Source organism: Mustela erminea, chromosome 1, assembly GCF_009829155.1.
Source record: "Mustela erminea isolate mMusErm1 chromosome 1, mMusErm1.Pri, whole genome shotgun sequence".
NCBI lineage: Eukaryota > Metazoa > Chordata > Mammalia > Carnivora > Mustelidae > Mustela > Mustela erminea.
The window spans coordinates 219,340,538-219,358,557 of NC_045614.1; the positions used below are offsets into that span (position 1 = coordinate 219,340,538).

The window sequence follows — 18,020 nt, forward strand, 5'->3', positions numbered from 1 at the left end:
CCGCCCACTCTCCACGGCCGGGCCTGCGCCTCTGTCTCTCATGCTCAGAGGCTCTGGGATGTCGGGGGGCTGCTGGGGCTTGGGGGTCCCAGGGCACCTTCCCCCAGATCCCCGGGGCTGTGGTGCAGGGGGAGGCCTGGTGTGCGGCCTTGGACAGGCTCCCAGGAATGACGGTCACCAGGGGCCCAGATCCGCATGGAGTCACCAGGGAGCTCAGGCCCCTGTGGGTCAGGCGCTTGCAAAAAGCCTCTGGACGGTGTGTGTGGACGTCTGCGTGCTGGGCCGACACGTCCGGAGCTTTAGCAGGGGAGTGGGGGGGGGAGCAGGAAGATGGGGTTTCTGAGCGGAGCCGGCCTGCCCTCAGGGTGCGCGTCAGCCTCCCGGCCCAGCTGTGACGTGCCCAGTCATGGCCCCCACCCAGCACGAGTCACACCCGGAGCCGCCTGGGCCGTGGAATGCCGGAGGCTTCCGCCCCCCGACAGGTGTCTATGATCCCCCCCACCTGGCAGGTCCCTGACCTTGGGAAGGAGTCAGGGCCCTGGGTGTCAGCACGGGGCTGCCCGGGGCCCGAGCGAGCGGAGCGGGCGCAGGAAGAGCTCCAGCTCGGGGCGTCGGGGGATCTGGGCCCCACGGGCCGTTTGGGAGAAGACGGCCAAGGGGGGCCGGGCACGTCTCCTGTCCAAGATGGAGCCCCTGGTCTTTGTCGCCGTCTTTTGTCAGAATCTGTGAGCGTCTGACCCCGACAAACCACATCGTCACCTGACAGGCCGGCCCCGCTCCCGTGCCCAGGACACCCGCGGTCACCAAATAACAGCTGTTTCTCCCGCTCTCGCTTGCCAGGGTCCGTCGTCCAACCCCAGCCTCCCTGAGGCTCCCCCGGTCACTTCTCCACCGTTGGCTGCGGGCAGGAATGAGGAAGATTCCAGAACGGAAGAAATGGAGGAAGAAACCACGGTGCCTGCGTTGGCAGGTGAAACTGTGGGCTGGTGTGGCGTCCGTGTCCGTGGTGTGCCCGGGCAGCAAGGGGCTCTGTCCTTCGCGGATGCTCGCCCAGCCGGGGGAGTGGGCAGTGCCCACCTGGCCCCCTGGTGGCCCCGGGCACATCGCCACAGAGCTCTGGGCCTGCTCTTTGTGGTCCGTTTCTCACGCTGCTGTGGCTGGTGGGGGTTTGCGGGCCTGTCCCACCGGCACTGCGGCCTCGCTGGGAGGACATGGGAGTTGGCTTGGGGGGACACATTGCAGGACAGATCAGCCTCTGCCCGGGACCTCCGTGAACGAGGCCTGCCACGGGTCCACATGTAGGGTCGGGGACGTTCCCTGGGGACCATGATGGGGCGTCTGCTGGGCGGGGTCGGGTACGGCTGTGGGGCCGCGGGCCCCGGCCCCAGAAGGCTGTCACCCGCTTTGCAGTCCCTCTGTCCTGGCCCTGCCCTGCCCCAGCGACACCTGGTCTCCCAGTCACTACGGACGCAGCCGTTCCCTGGAACAGGACGTATGTGGGATCGTACGCCCCATGCCTTTTGGTTGGAATCATGGGGTTGTGACTCGGCACCGTTGGTCGGGGGGGTCTCCACATGTGGACGGACCCGGAGCCGTCCGTCCACTCAGCTGCTGGGGGGCACCGCGTTGCGTCCAGGTTGGGGCTGTTAGGGCGGGAGATGCTGTGGGGTTCCAGGCGAGCGTCTGCGGGGACACCGGCTCCCGTGCCTCCCAGTCAGCACCTCGGGGGGACGGCGGGGCCTGGGCGTGCATGTGCCCTTCACCAGCCGAGAAGCTGCCGACCGTTTCCCAAGGCAGCGGCTGCAGACGCCGCCCCTGCCACTCGTGGGCGGCGCTGGGCATGGCCACCCTCCGTCACGCCCATTGTGGCAGGTGCACCGGGCCGCTCGTGCCCAGCCGGTCCCCGTGACTGGCGCTGGTGAGCCGCTTTCCACGGGCTCCTGTGCCATTCACGCGTTGTCTTCGGGAAGGAATCCGTCCTGATCTTCGCGGGCTGCTGCTTTCCCGTCCCCGAGTGTCGGGGGTTTTCGCACTCGGGCTGGCTTGCCCCCGCCAGGCGTCCGTTCTGTGAATAATTTTCCAGTCTGGGGTTTATTCTTCCTTTTGTTAATAGTGTCGCTAGAAGAGCAGAATGGGTCCGTTATGAGTTTAGACGAAACTCCATTTATCAACCCGTTCATTCATGGATCTCAGCTCTGTTGCTGTGTCCGGGAAGTCGGCCCAGCCCAAGACCACAAAGTTTCCGACGTGTTCTGGTCAGGGTCATGGTCCCAGGCTTTGCATTTTCCTCTGCGACCTGCTTTGAGTTCAGTTTGGTATTTGGCATAAAGCACGGTTCTCAGCTCCCTTCCCGGGAACTCCGTGCCCTCCCCTGCCCTGTCTCCTGTCTCCTGCTGAGCTGCGATGTTGCCCTTGTTGGAAATCCGGTCCCCGTGTATGTATCTGTCCCTAGACTCCCGTGCTGTTCCGTGAGTCCGTCTGGCCACACCGTCCTGATTCCCAGAGCTTTGTACTGTCTTGAGACGATGTCGCGTGACGTCCAGATTCGCTGTCTCTTTGGGAAGCTGCTCTGGTTTTTACGTCCGTAGCGTTTCCTGGTGCGTTTTAGACTCCGTTTGTCTTTTCTGCAAGGACGGCCAGCGGGACCGTTGGCCGGAACGTCTCTGGCCCTGTGGCCGGTCCTGGAGGGGTACGGCCAGCCTGGCGGCTCCGCGCCTCCCAAACACGGTTTCTCTCCTTCGTTTTCCTTCAATGAGACGCTGCTGTTTCAACGCTCGCTGAGGCGGAGATCTTACATTTGCCTTTGATCGTGCCAGTGTTGGGCATACAGGCCGCAGAGGTTCGCACGCCGTGCCGTCTGCCACGGGAAGAGGCCGCCCTCCTGCGCCGACCGGCGCCCCATGGGGGTCTGCAGTGGGCTATGTGTGACGGCCAGTCTGCGGGGCTCAGGGCCATCCAGGAGCACTGGCAGGGTGGTCAGGGGCTGTGGTCAAGGGCTCCAGCTGGCACCCCACACCGTGGAGTGTGGACACGGCTCAGATTCCTTCTGGACGCAGGACAGGGTCCTGCAGAGCTGTGCTGGGGGGGTGGAGGAGTGGGCACCTGTCCCTGGTTAGCTGAAGGGCCTCAGATCCCCTGTGGTCCCCACACGCTGCCTGCGAACCCGCCAGAGCACCCATCCCCTCCCCCACAGGGGAAGAATGTTCCTCCCAACCTCCCTCGGCAAATGGGCCGCGTGAGCCCCCGGCCTTCCAACTGCCTGGCAGTGCGGACCCCAGTGGATGAAGGTTTGGGGGAGCAGCCTTAGTGCATCCCCCAAATTCCTTGTCAGCCACAAAGGGGAAGGTGCCCATCCTGAGCCTGTCTTGGCATCAGCAGGGCGAGCCGGCGGCTGGTGTCTCGGGGGCCGGTGCTCTGGGGTCTCTGGTCTGCCTGGTGTTGTTGCCCCGGAGCTCTGTGGAAACGTCCACAGCTCCAGGCCCTCCTGAGGCAGGCCAGCGGCCCATCTGGCCGGACTTGGCCCACGGGCAGCTCATTTCCTGGGGTCCCGGCACGTCCCCCGTCCACCGTGCCCAGGAAGAAGCTGCAGAGGATGGCGTGGGGCCGGTGGAGGCGCTTTGGTCCGAGCTGTTCAGTCACCGTGTTTAACAGCACGAGACGTCCTGACGTGACCGCCTGGCGCAGGACAGTGTCCCCGAGCTTGGGGGGAGTGTGGCATCTAGAGGAAAGGCTGCGATGCACGCAGCCAGCGTTAGCGTTCGGCAAGGGAAGGAATAACGTGTGTGCACATGTGTGCAGGACAGTGCACGTGTGTGTGCGTGCGTGTGCAAGTGTGCGCGGAAGTGTGCGCGTGTGCACAGGAACTGTGTGTGCGGGGTGAGTGTGTGCGTGTACACACGCGTCGATGTGTCGGGGACACAGCTGGGCTCCAGGCAGGCCGCGTCCCAGGACCGCAGGCAGCCTGGGTCGGGCCGTGAGCCCCACGTGCCGCCAGGCCGTGCTCCGGGTGTGACGGCCACCTCTGCTCCCCCAGCTCGGACCCTCCCCAGCTTGGATCTGGTCACCGCAGGGAGCGTTTGGAGCCTCGGGGGCGGCCTGGAAGAGGTGAGGCCCCTTCCCTGACTGCGGTGGGCGGTGCTTCTGGCATGCACGGGGTTTCCGGCACAGCTGCTGGGGCCACACTGCGTCTTCCGTCCTTGTCCTGGGGCTGCACCCAGGGGCCCCTGTGGCCCTCGCAGTGCTAGGAGCGCGTGGCCGGCCCGGCTGGCGCCAGCACCCACTGTGTGTCCTGTGCATGTCTCCGGGACTGTGCAGGGTGCGGCCGTGGGCCCCTCAGCCTATGCCCTCGCTTCTTCATTCCCAGGGTCCTGCCGCGCGGAGCCCTGAGCCTGTTCCCGGGCCGCAGTGCCCTCCTGGCCCCCCAGGGCCACCAGGGAAGGATGGCATCCCTGGAAGGGACGGCGAGCCAGTGAGTCGACCTGTGCTGGGCCGGGGTGATGGGCTGGGGCAGGAGGGAACAGGTAGGAGGGGTGTGGCCAACCAGTAGGTCCTGGGAGGGCGACCTTGGGCTAGCCCTGACCTCGAGGCCACATCCTCCCTGTGCCAGGAGGCCGGGGGCGACCGCCAGCAGGGCCAGCCCACAGCGTGTGGGGCGGGAGGCTCTCCGGGTCCACCCCTGGCCCTTCCATGGGGCTTGGGGTGCGGGGCTCCAGGTCCGTGTTCAGATCGGTGTGGGGACACGAGGGGTCGCTGTCTGGGGCTCACGGTTCTCTTGCTCGTTCCAGGGGGATCCCGGTGAAGACGGGACACCGGTGAGTTGGCCCTTCCTCCAGAGCGGGCTGCATCTGTCACGTGGGTGTGAGACCGGCAGGCTTTGTGCCTGTGGTGCTCTCTCAACTCCGCTCAGCACAGAGGTTTCAAAAATGAAGCCGTTTTGAAAATTCAGCTTAATTTTTGTCAAGAAAATACAAGTCTAACTTGATCGAAAAATACACAGTTACGTGTTCCTCCTCCGGCGGCTCTGCCCGGCTCAGCTGTCTGCCCGGCCGCCTGTCTGCGACAGCAAAGGGCCCGCTCCCTGACCGAGCGGCTGGTCTTTGTTTTCCAGGGCGACCCTGGGCCACAGGGCTTCCCCGGGACCCCGGGAGACGTGGGCCCCAAGGGCGAGAAGGTGAGGGTCAGGGCCCCCGGCTCCCCAGCCCTGATGGCAGCGAGGGCCATGCACCCTGACGTAACTGCTATCTTTTACCCAGGGGGACCCTGGGGTCGGGCCGAGAGGACCTCCAGGACCCCAAGGGCCTCCAGGGCCACCAGGACCCTCCTTCAGGCATGACAAGCTGGTGAGTTGCAGCTGTGGTCCCTTTAGCAGGGGCTGCATCCTCCCGACTGTGGGCCGCGTGGGCAGGGCTCGCGGCGAGTATCAGGCCAGGGCGAGCCCCTACCCACTGACCTCAGGCAAGGGGACGGCCGGCTGGGAGGGCCTGGGCTCCCGACGACATGTCTCTGGGCTCTCTCCCTCAGACCTTCATCGACATGGAGGGCTCCGGGTTTGGCGGAGACCTGGAGAGCCTCCGGGTGAGTGTCCCCAGGTTCTGCCGGCTCCGTGGGCACGTGGATCCCGTGCGGGTGGGGGCCGTCCCTTGGCAGGGGCCGTGAGCCATGCCCACCCCGTGGTTCTCCATGTGCAGGGCCCCAGAGGCTACCCCGGCCCCCCGGGGCCCCCAGGCGTCCCAGGCCTGCCCGGAGAGCCAGGCCGCTTCGGAATGAACAGTTCAGATGTGCCAGGACCCGCCGGCCTCCCTGGTGTGCCCGGGCGGAACGGGCCCCCTGGGCTTCCTGGCACCCCGGTAAGGCCTGCCTCCTGTCCTTGTCCCCACCCGGGCTTGGCCTAGCCCTACCCTGAGTCCGCGGAAGGAGGGGCCGAGGCAGCCAGCGATGCCACACGTGGGACCACTGTGGTTGGTTGGGCCCCGGGAACCAGGTGTGCGTCCTGGGGCATCTGCCGGGCAGCCCCCGACCCTGGCACGCCGCCCCGTGCGGTGACCGCCCCCTCCCCCTCCCGTATTCGAGCAACTCCAACAAAAGCAGAGGAGAGGAAAGAAATGTAAAAACTGTGCCTGCTGCGTGCGGCCCGCGAGCCACGGGCACGGCTCTGGCGCGCTGCGATCTGGCCCTTCGGGGGAGAGTCCGAGGCCTGGATTCCGAGGAGAGCCCACGCCCAGAGACTCGTCCACGAACCCATGAATCTTTCTCCGCGACTGAGTTCCGTCTGGCCCCACACTCTGCTTTTGTCCCCCAGGGACCGCCAGGCCCTCCAGGAAGAGACGGGGGACCGGGGAAGACGGGCCAGAAAGGCAGCCCTGTAAGTCTGGGGGGCGTTGACCTGCGCGCACGGGAAACACCACAAAGGCGGCCACACAGGGCAGGTGGCCTTACTCCAGCGTGCGGCCACCGTCCGCCATCTGTCAAAGCTGCCGGGGGTCTGCCAGTGGGGGCCGGCGGCCTCCGGAGTTGGCCGAGAACAACGCAAAAATTCAGGACGCCGGGCCTAGTGTTTCCTACGGAAACGAGCAGGCTAAGGGGGTTGGGGTTTTGAGTGAGACTGACACTTGATAAGGAAGTTCTGTCTCAGGTTTTAATTTTGGTTGGGGTTTCCAGGGTGGGGATGCCGGCCGTCTTCGGTGCGACCCTACTGTGAGCGCCCGGCAGCATGGGGCTGAGCAGGGGCGCGGTCTGTGACCCGCTGTGCTCGGGGCCCGCACCGTGGGGACGGCTGGGCTAGAGGGGCTCTCCCCCTGGGGCGGCCGCCATCACCCCCCCCCCCCCCCGTCAAGCCTCGTCCCGCCTGGAAGGGGGTGGGGACGGCAGCCCCGCAGGTGTGCTGGGCCGGGGGCTCCCCCAGAGCGCGCGAGCCCGTCTCCCGGGCGCCGCGCAGGACAAGTCGGCTCAGTGACGGTGTGTGGGTCGGGATGGAATGAGCGAATCCGTTTGCTTCCCCTGCGTCGGCTGTCATCTTCTGCTTCGAGTGATCGTCGTCTCTCTCCTGCAGGGCGACGCGGGCGCCCCGGGACCTAAGGTACGGGTGAGCCGGCCGCTGTCCGCTGGGTGGGGGGCTGGGAGAATAAACGGGAGAGGTCAGCGCGGGCGGGGACGCCCGAGCACAGACGTTAACACAGAAGCTTCCCGAAGGTGGAAGGTACCAGACGAGCTGGTCTGATGGGACCGGAAAGCAGGAAGAGTAAAACCAGGGAAGCAGAGTTCATGATTCTGCTGAGGTCGGCCCTCAGGTCAGGGGGTGCTATACGTCAGAACTCTGACTCTTTGTTAAACTGACCTCAGGACGGCCCCTGCCCTGAGCCCAGCTCTCTGCAGGGGAGCCCCTGCCTCGGCTCCCCACTCCCCTTCCCTGCTCGCACGCTGGGAGGCACCGGGCCCTTGGGACCCAGGCACCCTCAGAGGCATCCCAGCGGCTCCTGCACGCCCACCCCCCACTGCGTGTTCTGGGCCCCGAAGGCCCCCACTGCGTCGCTGCTTCGGGGCGCCGTCCCTCACCGGCCCGCCACGGCCCTCTGCGCCCCTCCGCCCCGCGCTCCCCGCGCCCCGACCTGGAGGGAGGGTCTCCGCGTGTGCGCCTGCGGGTGTCCCGGCCTCGCCTCGCTGTGTCCACTTGTCTGCGCAGCCGGTAGCTGGGGTCGTGCTGCGCTCACGGTCAGGGTCAGGCGTCCGGTCACGGGCCTGGCTCCCTTTCATTCGTCCGGGGCCCCCGGCTCCTTCCGTCTGTACGTCCCGTGGGTCCCAGGGGTGCACATCGCTTCCGCTCCCGTGACACCGGAGAGACCGTGGCGGTGTGGCCACGCCCAGACTGGCGGGGACGCGGGAGAGTCTGGCTGGGCGCCAGCGGGGTACCGGCTTCTGCCCGAGGCCTCCAGGCCGCCCTCCCGGTCGCCCGCGTGGTTTCGGTCGGCTCCCAGAGTCAGAGCAGGAACGGGGGCTGCCAGGTGTGCTCGTCCGACGTCCGCTCTCGGGTGGGCTCCTCGGGGGGGTTAGAGAGCACGTGAGGAAAGTGGGGGCCCCGGGGAGGCCTCGGCTTCTCAGGGCTCAGCCGGAGGTGGGAACATCTGGGAACATCCTGTCTCCCCACCTGTGCAGGGAGACAAGGGTGACCCCGGCCCCGCCGGCGCTCCTGGGGAGAATGGCTTGGCAGGAGCCCCCGGACCAGCCGGACCACCAGGGCCCCCCGGTCCCCCCGGGCCACCAGGACCAGGACTCGCCGCAGGGTTTGTGAGTACCACTGGCTGCCGCCCCCAGACACCCCCGGGCACCACACCCCGACGAGCGGTGTCTCCAGCCCCGTCAGAGCCCCAGGCGCAGGCTATTTATAGCCCTGCCTGACTCCCGACCGTGGCAGCGCCTAGACGGTGCCGCCCGGTGGACCCGTGGGCCGTGGGAAGGAGCCGCTGCCCGTTTCCTCGTGTGGTCCCTGCTCAGGGACCGTGTCTGGTACGCGCTGCGGGAAGGCTGCTCTGCAGGACGAGAGCGGAAACCAGACCCCGTCAGACAGCCCGGCCCCCGGCACGTGCGCAGGAGGGCTGCCCGGGCCCAGCGGGGTCCCTGCTGCTTCTCATCGGCCCTGAGCCCACCCCACTCAGCTACGGCCGAGTCTGTGCCAGTGTCTGGCTCGAGGAGGGGCTGTTCCTGTAAGAGACCCCAGCCCAGGCGTCCCTTCTGTGCTCTCCGCAGGATGACATGGAAGGCTCCGGGGCACCCTTCTGGTCGACGGCTCAAGGAGCCAGCGGGCCTCAGGTACTGTCCTCGCGGGGCTCGCTCGGCTCTTGGGGAGGGGACGTCCCTGGGCCCAGCCCCCGAGTGGCACCCAGCAAGGCCGCTGGCTCCTGGCACCATCCACATCGGGCCCTTAGGACAGGAGCGGACTCTGCGCGTGGGAAGGGGCCCCGGTGGTGCAGTGAGTGGACGGGGGCACAGTCCGCCCTGAAAGACGGCTCTTTCCGGGTCCTCCAGCCTCTGTATGGCTCCGACTTGGGGACGTCATCAACTTTTGACCGGACTAGAATTTTTTCAGTGAACGTGGGCACGTTCCCGTGAAATCCCACCTCGTTCTGCTGTTAACATATGTGCGGGTCGGGCCTGGGTTTTGCTGGAGCTTCTGGTGCCCTGGAAGGCCCAGGACTTAGCACAGGCGAGGGGCACCTGTGTCCTGGGGGTGGGCAGTGCCTCGGTCATGGCCACGGAGTGCCCGATGCCCTTCAGCCAGCGTCCACCATGGACCCCACCTGGCGAGGGTGAGCCGCTGGGAACATTAAGGAGAATCTCCTCTTGGCGGAAAGGAATCCCCTGGTGAGCTGTTTGCCCTTTAATTTGGTGTCTTTTACGTAATAGAAGCTCCTGGTCTTGGGCTCAGTTAGCTGCCTGGGCCTCCCGTGGATGTGATCCAAGTGGTGACAGGTCATTCTTGCTGTGACCTGAGGGCAGAGGGACCCGCCGAGAGGTGGCCGCGAGGTCTCAGGGGCATGGGTCCTCGACCAGAGTACACAGATTCAGTGCCCTCGACCCTGGAGGGGTCAGCAGGGCTGTTTTATGACCGTGGAGGGCACGGAGACCCTGGGGGTCACAGCAAAGCTGTGCAGCCCGTGCCTGGGGTAGGACCAAGGGTGGCGGCCCATCTGCTCGAAGGCGCTGACCCATCACTCCCATCAAACGGTGGCCATCACCCGTGGAGGGCACCAGGCTCACCCGCCCCTGTCTCCCATGTGCTGCCTGAGGGGTCCAGCTGGTGCCCAGAACAGACCATCGCTCCTGGGACTGCCCAGGGCTGCCCGCACCTGTGGGAGGAAGGCCCTCCCTGCAGGACCTCAGGCTACTTTCCTTCTCTGTCCCACAGGGTCCCACCGGCCCGCCCGGGGTCAAGGTCAGTAAGCACACCCCTCCCTCCGCACTAAGGCAGTAGCAAGAGTTCACCCTGGGCGATCGGTGAACTACGGGAAGCCCTGACGGGACGGGACGGTCCTCAGCACCCACCCCGAGCGTCCCTGTCGGGGGTGGGAGGCACCCTTCCAAAGCTGCGCGTCCCTGCCTTTGCACATCTGAGGGTGCTTGCCGACCTGGGGAGGTGAAGGAACCTGCCCCCCACACCTCCCAGACTCTGGGGCAGTGGGGTGAAAGCCCTGGGACCCTTCCCACCTCCCTGCTCTACTCTCGGCTCCCCACCAGCCCCCACCCCTCCCCACGGGGGGCCGGGGGGGGAGGGATCCCTAGGAGGGCCCCCCACGGGTATGCCATGCCCCCCCAAACATACGGGTTTGAGGGCCTACGGGGGTCCAGTCTAGGATGTTCTGTAATGTTCCTCTGATGGATGTTATTTTAGAAGGTTTTGCTTTGATTTGCCAAACTTTGGGATGTCTCAGAAGGTTGCGTTTTGGAAAGACAGTTTCTCGCTTTCTTAAAAATGGAGCCGCTCCTTAGAGCAAACAGACGGCCCAGCTTCCGGAATAGTCTAGGGCCGTGTGCGTTAGCTCACAGTGCCCGCACGGCTCCCCGCAGCCCCCGGGCCCCTCCGCTCTGGATGGGGCAGGCCTGAGGGGTCCGTGAGAGGCCCCCCGCGTCATGGGCCCTCCCTCCCGCCTGGAGGAAGGAGACAGTCGGCGCCGCCATGGGGCCGGGCTGCCGTGCTCGCACTCACGGGCCCCTTCTCCCACTCTAGGGGGATCCCGGAGTAACCGGACCGCCGGGCGCCAAGGTAAGGAAGAGCCTTTTCTCGGGTTCAGGAAGTCAGGGATCTTTACCAGCCCCAGTTGGAGTGGGGAGGGGCCCCATCGCCCCACCACCCTGTCCCCTTGGAGCCAAGGGACTAAGGATGAGGTTTGCATGCAGTGACCTTCAAGGCCAGACCCAGGGTCATTCTTCCTCTGGTCCTTCCTTGTGTTGTCTGGCCTCAGCCTTCCTTCCTTAGAGTCCAGGATTGTCCCAAGGGCACCCACCCCCCGGGCAACTCTCAGAGCACCCCAGGATTATGACCCCCCCAGGTCACCCCTGTCCAGGACACCTGCCCCCTGACACCCCAGGACATCCCTGCCCCAGGACACCTGCGCCCTGACATGCCAGGACACAACCCCACCCCAGGCAGGACAGGCTTCCTCCCCGCTCTCAGGTGTGACTCCTGGGAACCACACGAGTCTTTCCAACCCCGGTCCCTCCTCTTCTCTGCCCCTTGGGGCTCCTAAGGAGGACACCGGAGGCCCATTGGGCTGAATCGCCCTCGGGGGTGTGAGCTGGTGACCTGCAGAAGCCCCGGCTTGCTCAGCCCGACCCCAGGGTTTGCTGGGGGCGTGGGCTGACATTTGTCTCTCCCTGTGTCGGATACAGGGAGAGGTTGGGGCTGACGGCCCTCCTGGGTTCCCCGGCCTCCCTGGCAGAGAGGGCACAGCTGGAGCCCAGGTGAGTGGCTCCTCAGGACAGCGATGGGGGGACTGTCCCCCGGGTGAGTGGCTTCCTAGGACAGCGATTGGGGTACCGTCCTGCAGGAGCTACTCTGATAAAGCCAGAGCCTCGGTATGATCTCTGGGGGTTCCTGACCACTTCTCTGTACCCCGAGGGGCGCGGACCCTGGTTCCATGGGCCGTGGGCTGGCCTGGCTCACCCCCTTCCCCAGGAAGGAAGAACTCCCTACCCCTTCACTCAGAGCCCGTGCTGGGGCTCTGGGGTCTCCAGGGAGGGAGGTCAGGTTCTGACCCGTTTCCTTTTCATCTCTGCAGGGACCCAAAGGAGAAAAAGGGACCCAGGGAGAGAAAGTGAGTTGGGGCTCAGGGTCCCCGGGCAAAGCAGGTGCATGTCCAGGCCTTGGGGCTGTCCCCGCCCCCTGCCACCTGCGTGGCCTCAGAGACTTGGGGCAAACCCCTCACGTCTGGGGTCCTGGCTTGGAACCTGCCCTGCTGGGATGGGGGGCTCTCAGGGCCCCGGCCCCAGGCACCTCCTCACACCCGGTGGGCATGCGGGTCCCGTCCAGAGACCCCCGCAAGCAATCTAAGTGCTGGACACAAGCTTTCTCTTCCAGGGCGAACCAGGGAGGGACGGAGTGGGACAGCCCGGCCTCCCCGGACCCCCCGGACCCCCGGGGCCTGTCGTCTACCTGTCGGAGCAGGATGTAAGGACGCTGAAGCCGCTTTCCGAGAGCCCTTTCCAAGGCCTGGCGGGGGCCGCCGCTCTGCCCCCACACCCAGCACTGGCTACAGCCGGTGCAGCCCCAACCCGGACCCTGTGGGGGGACCTGTCGGCTCTCCCCACCCAGGGCAACCCCCAAAGACGCCAGGGTTTTCGGTCTGTCGGTTCTATTCAGAGCCCGTGACTGTGTCTCATTCCGGTGATGCTTCTACGTTATCTAAGAGGAGAAAAATACGGGGCTGTCCCGAGAGAAACGGAGGTTCTGTAGCAGAAAATCGAGACGGGACAAGGCCTCTCCCGCCACGCCGTGCAGGGCCTCCCCGTCGGGGTCCCTGGCCCCGAGCCTGCCGACGCTGGCGGCTCTGCTCCAGCCCCAGGCCCAGCATGGAGGTGGGGGACTGGCCCCGGGCCCCAGGGTCTCCGGAAGGTTCTCCGGTGCGGGGCCGGCTCCCAGCACGTGGCTTCCCCCTGATCCGCGGGACCTCGAGGCCAAGGCCTGGAGGAGACCGAAGGCAGTTTTTCTCGCACGGCGTCTCTGTGCGGTTCTGTGGCTCCCGTAAGAGGAGTGGACTTTTGTCACACACACGTCTCTTCCTTCCTTCCCGGGTTCCGTGTTTCTCCGGCGTGCGGACAGAGAGTGCTGGCCGGCGTGCCTGGACCCGAGGTGCGTGTGCTGTCCTGGTGGGAACCGCGGCCCCCGTCCGTGTGCCGCCCTCACCCCTCCGCACCCCCCACCCCCACCCCCACCCCCGCCGCGCTGACCCGTCCCCCGACCCGTGCTGACCCGCCTCGCACTCCGCCCCCTGCGCTGACCTGTCCCCCTCTTCCGCAGGGCCGGCCAGGGTTCGCGGGCTTTCCCGTAAGTGGACTCTCTCTCTGTCCTGCACCAGCCGGGGACCCCTGGCAAGCCCAGTGGTGGAGGGTGCCCGCAAAGCTGAGGAACCTTCTGGGTCCTGAGCAGAAGCCCCCCCAGGACCAGAGTGGAGGCTTGGGGTGGGGTTCTCGGCAAGGTGTCGCGGGCCATCCTCCGCCTGACTCAGGTCCGACCAGGAGGCAGCCGTGGTGGGACAGGCTCCGCATGTGGCCCTCATTCCTGTCTGTGTCCCCACAGGGACCAGCTGGGCCGAAGGGAGATCTGGGCTCAAAAGGCCAGCAGGGCCTCCCGGGACCCAAGGTGAGAGGCCCCGGTGCCAGGGACCGCCCCCACCATGCCCCTGGAGGGGTGGACACATGACCTGTGGCCAGGAGCACGGGGGCTCCCCCACCCCAGAGCCCCGGGGGGGGAGGCCCCCACTCACCACACTCTGGGGCCTGGGGGTCAAGGACCCCCCCCCCCCTTCCCCAGACCCAGCCTCATGCCTGTCCCCTGCGCTGTTCCAGGGTGAGAAGGGCGAGCCCGGCCCGGTCTTCAGCCACGATGGCAGCATGCTGGCGCCCGGCCAGAAAGGGGCCAAGGTGAGTTGGGTCCCTGAGACCACCCACCTTCAACCAGGCCGGGGAGGGGCGTTGCCAGGGGCTGTGGAAGGGCCCCAGAGGGGCCAGTTCCTGCCTTCCCCTGAGAGCCGCTCCTGAGCAGGGTTCCAGGGACTTCCATAGCCTGGGCCCCTGGCCCTCTCCTGTCTGTCCCTCGGTCACAGCCGCACTGGGAAGGACCTCGAGGTCCTGCAGAGCCTGGCATGCCCAGCCTGGCCACCACCGGCCCTGATTCTCTCCTGCCTGTCGGCTGAGCCTACCCTGCAGAGGGGCTGGGCACTCTCGGGAGGGTGGGGAGCGTCCAGTCCAGGCCTCGCCTGAGGGAGACGCCCTGCCCTGAAGCTGTGGCTGTCCCTCAGCGGCTGCCGCTGCCGTGGGCTTCCAGCCCTCCTCCTCAAGAGGCTCCGAGTGGGTGGAGGGGGCTGTGCGCCGGGTCCCCCACCTCCAGACAGGCTCTGAGGGTCTCGGGGGGGTAGCTGGGTCTGGATTTGGTGGCCGTGGAGGGCAGTCCTACAGGGGCCCCAAAGGCCCTCTGGCTGTGGGACCTTGGACCTCCGGGCCCAGAGAACTCTGCGGTCCCCAGGTGGGCTCGTCCACGCCCAGAGCGGCTGCCTCTGCCGCATCCTGCCTCCCTGGTGTTGTCACAGCCCCGAGGGCGCTGCCGGGTTGGGGGGCGACCTGCTGCCGTATGACGGTGCCTCTGGTTTTCCGTTCAGGGAGAGCCTGGCTTCCGAGGACCCCCGGTGAGTAGCCCCCCCACCCCCAGCGAACACGCATGTCCGAGAACATGCAGGCCCCGAAGGCGCCGGTCACGGCCCGGCTGCGGAGCAGCCCGAGCAGACCAGCTATACCTGTCAAACGTCGGGGCAGGGGGCGGGCGGGAGGCCACAGCCGGGTCTGGTCTCTGCTCACCTGGAGGGCGGCTGCTCCTTTCTGCAGGGTCCCTACGGACGGCCGGGTCACAAGGGAGAGATTGGCTTCCCCGGGCGGCCGGTAAGGACCTGGGGATTCCGCGCGGCATGTGGGCAGCGTGGGGGAGGGGAGAGGACCCCGGGCCCTCCCAGTGCCCTGCCCCGGGGACCGTCCCTGCATGAGGACATCTGTCTCCAGGACGAAGATGGCGATGCCCAGCTTATGGGTGGCTGGGACCGAGGGTCTGGCCGGGGAGATCCTGGGTGGGAACCGAGAGCGGGCGAGGCCAGGTGGGAGGCAGCGCCTGCGGCCCCCAACCCCGTGCTCTGCCGCAGGGTCGCCCCGGGATGAACGGATTGAAGGGGGAGAAGGGGGAGCCAGGACACACCAGCGTCGGCTTCGGTGTGAGGGTGAGTGTCCCCCGAGGAACGGCGTGTCTGGAACACTGAGGGCCGCAGGGGGTTCCCTGCACTGTGACCCCGCTGGCACCAGGTCCCCACCGCGGACACAGGGTCCCCACATGCACGCACATACCCGCCCACGCTGCCAGGCAGAGACCCCGCGTAGCTCTCAGAGGGCACGGCTGCTTCCAAACGCGCCCCCGCCCGTGGTGGCTTCCCTTCGCCCCACACGCGGCGTGACCCTCAGCACCTCCGTTGGCTTCCGAGCGGGGTTTTCTTCAGTAGTTCAGGCGTTTGTGATCGTCTCTGCCTGCAGATGCAGGACCCACTCACGACCCCACGGCCAGGCGCCCAGCCAGCTGCCTGGAGCCCTGGGTGACTTTGTTCCTGGAAGTCCGGCCCCAAGGCAGGGGTACGGGCGGGGTCACGGGGGTGACCACAGGCAGGCGGGGACAGCGCACCACCTCACCCATCCCTGGTCTCTCCTGACACACATGGTCCAGGACACCGGCCACTTTCTGAAGAAGCCCTTGTCTCGGGCTGCCGGGCGACGCCGGCTCCTACATGCACGAGTAGCGAAAGTTCCCACCCAAGCTCGGCCTCTGGGGCTGCCCCTTGAGCCTGGAAACACACGGACTCCGCCTTGGGGTGCACGCCCCCGTCCAGTCCTGTTGCCCTCTCCACGTGTCCCAAGGGATGTTCTGAGAGAGGCCGCTCTGTGCCCAGGGACCCCCCCAGCGGCAGAGCAGACGGGACACTTCCTGATTCTGTGCTTTCCACGTTCAGTTTTCTGATTCCACTGAGCCTTCTAGAAATGCTCCTGCCCACATCTGCCCCTCTGACCCCTCCCGGGCCTGGCAGGAACGTGACTGACAGAGCTCTTCTTCCCGCGCAGGGTCCACCTGGTCCCCCAGGGCCTCCGGGGCCCCCAGGGCCTCCTGGGGTCCCCATCTATGACAGCAACGTGAGTTCCCCCGCTTACCGGGTTCTCGCCTCTCCCTCCTCCTCACAGGCCCAACCGAGGCCCACACCCAGGATGGTGTGGTTCGACCCCGGGAGGGGCTGACCCCCAGGGAGGGGGCTAACAATTTCCGGCAGAGGGGTTGGCTGGTTGGGACCCAGGCCCACCTGCCTGGCAGGCCCCTCCCTGGGGCAGGAGGGCTGGGGAAGGGCAGGGGGGGCTCCTGGATCTGGGAGCCTGGGGCTCCAGCCCCGGGGTCCTGGAGGGACACACACGCTGTTTTATGAGGTTCAGCCACATGAAGTGGCCCGCAGGGCCAGATCCCACCACGAGCAGGGCCAGATCCCACCACGAGCAGGGCCAGGTCCCACCACGAGCAGGGCCAGGTCCCACCACGAGCAGGGCCAGATCCCACCACGAGCAGAGCTTCCGACCCCAAAGCCTGGTTTCTTCTCCCTGCTCCTCCCTGCCTGCTGGGAGCGTCCGTGGGTCCTCGCGGAGGGGTGGGGCCTCTGGGTTCGGGGGGCCTGCGTGGGGGCCGGCTCCGCTCGTAGACTCCCTCCCTCACTGGCAGCCTCTCCGCAGGCCTTTACGGACTCCGGCCGTCCTGGAGCCCCAGGATTGCCAGGTGAGGACTCCCGGGGTTTCGGGGAGGGTGGGCGGTAGCCCCTTGCAGGACGCGGAGCGCCCAGGGACACTCTGCTCCCGGGGCAGCAGGAAGTCCGGGCATCTAATCCAGATCAGTCACAGCCGCCCGGCGGGGCCTCCTGGGTCCTCCCAGGCTGGCCTTCCAGGCACGTCAGGAGCAGACACAGCACGGCCCGCACTGGCTCCCGGCCCTGCCTGCGGTCCGTGGGCACACACCCGCAGGAGGGTGGGGTCCCCCGGGGCAGCCTCGGGGGGAGCTCTTGCCCTGAGGTGTCCCAGATCCGAGTGACGCAGCTGCTGGTGGTGCGGGGCCCGGTGTGCTGGGCCGGACGGCTTCGTCACACACACCATGACGGGTGCGGGCACCTCTGTTCCTCCAGGGCTCCAGGGGCCTTCTGGACCCAAGGGTGACAAAGGAGACGTGGGCCCTCCAGGACCACCAGGTGAGGGTGCTCTGGGCCAGGGAGGTCCCCCGACACCGCTGTGCCTGTGCTGACCCGGCTGCCCGCCTGCTGGAAGAAGCCCCTCCCGGGCTCGCGGGGCCGGACAGGACCTGTGGTGCTGGGTCTGGGTGCGGGGCACCGGGGTGGCCTGGCAGCAGGGCTGAGGGGCAGGGCTGGGCCCAACGTGTTGGGTCCCGGGATGGTGTGTGGGAGCCCTCATCGGCCGGACTGTTCCGGGGTTGGGGGCACGGTTGGGGGCGCGAGAACCCTCTGCCAGATTCTTCTCCTGCTGAATGAAACCCAGAACAGCAGCGTGAACGGCGGGAGCCGGCAGACCGGAAGCCAGAGCCCGGGTCCCCAGCCCCAGGCGGTGCCGACTACAGGGTGGCCCGCCAGGACCTCCATGGAGGGGGCTGCAGCCCAGAGTGAGGGCAGGTCGGAGGGGAAACCCCAGGTTTCCTCCAAGGGCTGCTGGAGCTTGCAGAGACTAGGGCTTAATGAGGCTGAGCAGGAGAACAGCAGACCAGAACGCAAGACGCAGGGCACATGGCGGGCGAGGCAGGCCCCGGGAGCCCAGCTGTGCCCAGACCCAGGCCACGGTGTTCCAGCAGGGGGAGGCGAGGGGCCTCCATTCTGGAAGGGAGAGCCGGACCCGAGGACTCTGCGTGGGACGGGCGAGGGAGCGAGGGGAGGGGAGGTCCGCGCCGAGCCAGGGGGCAGGGCTGCGGGGGCGCGGGCACCCGCAGGAGAGCATGTGAAGGCGCCAGGGGTTTTCCCAGACTGCGGAGAGACTCCAGGAGTCCTTCAGACGACTGTCACGACCAGACTCCTGGCGAGCAGAGAGACGCCAAAGAGGCTCCAGGAGGTGGAAAGGCCGCGAAACCGTGAGACGCCCCTCGGGGTCAAGAAGCAGCAGCCACGAGGCTGTGCCACGACCAGCCCTGGCAGGACCGTGGGGCCTTCTGGGAGACGGAGGTGACGCCGGCGGTAAACGCCGCTGAGGGAAGA

At 67.0% G+C, this 18,020-nt stretch overlaps 1 protein-coding gene across 4 annotated transcripts in view; it reads left to right on the top strand.

Annotated features, from left to right (window-relative positions):
• The window catches only part of COL18A1 (collagen type XVIII alpha 1 chain), an 82,083-nt gene that overhangs the window by 56,801 nt on the left and 7,262 nt on the right, over window positions 1–18,020 (top strand). For 3 of the 4 annotated variants that reach the window (XM_032357363.1, XM_032357333.1, XM_032357353.1), the window contains 27 exons: window positions 841–970; window positions 4,034–4,104; window positions 4,364–4,468; window positions 4,785–4,811; window positions 5,108–5,170; window positions 5,253–5,339; window positions 5,521–5,574; window positions 5,688–5,846; window positions 6,299–6,361; window positions 7,049–7,075; window positions 8,149–8,280; window positions 8,740–8,802; window positions 9,899–9,925; window positions 10,718–10,753; window positions 11,380–11,451; window positions 11,769–11,804; window positions 12,068–12,157; window positions 12,809–12,838; window positions 13,007–13,033; window positions 13,286–13,348; window positions 13,555–13,629; window positions 14,364–14,390; window positions 14,587–14,640; window positions 14,895–14,969; window positions 15,856–15,924; window positions 16,507–16,549; window positions 16,950–17,012. In XM_032357363.1, coding sequence (XP_032213254.1) covers window positions 841–970; window positions 4,034–4,104; window positions 4,364–4,468; window positions 4,785–4,811; window positions 5,108–5,170; window positions 5,253–5,339; window positions 5,521–5,574; window positions 5,688–5,846; window positions 6,299–6,361; window positions 7,049–7,075; window positions 8,149–8,280; window positions 8,740–8,802; window positions 9,899–9,925; window positions 10,718–10,753; window positions 11,380–11,451; window positions 11,769–11,804; window positions 12,068–12,157; window positions 12,809–12,838; window positions 13,007–13,033; window positions 13,286–13,348; window positions 13,555–13,629; window positions 14,364–14,390; window positions 14,587–14,640; window positions 14,895–14,969; window positions 15,856–15,924; window positions 16,507–16,549; window positions 16,950–17,012 — 1,768 coding nt within the window. The remainder of the gene's footprint in view (window positions 1–840; window positions 971–4,033; window positions 4,105–4,363; window positions 4,469–4,784; window positions 4,812–5,107; window positions 5,171–5,252; window positions 5,340–5,520; window positions 5,575–5,687; window positions 5,847–6,298; window positions 6,362–7,048; window positions 7,076–8,148; window positions 8,281–8,739; window positions 8,803–9,898; window positions 9,926–10,717; window positions 10,754–11,379; window positions 11,452–11,768; window positions 11,805–12,067; window positions 12,158–12,808; window positions 12,839–13,006; window positions 13,034–13,285; window positions 13,349–13,554; window positions 13,630–14,363; window positions 14,391–14,586; window positions 14,641–14,894; window positions 14,970–15,855; window positions 15,925–16,506; window positions 16,550–16,949; window positions 17,013–18,020) is intronic. The other variant, XM_032357343.1, reaches the window with a different exon arrangement.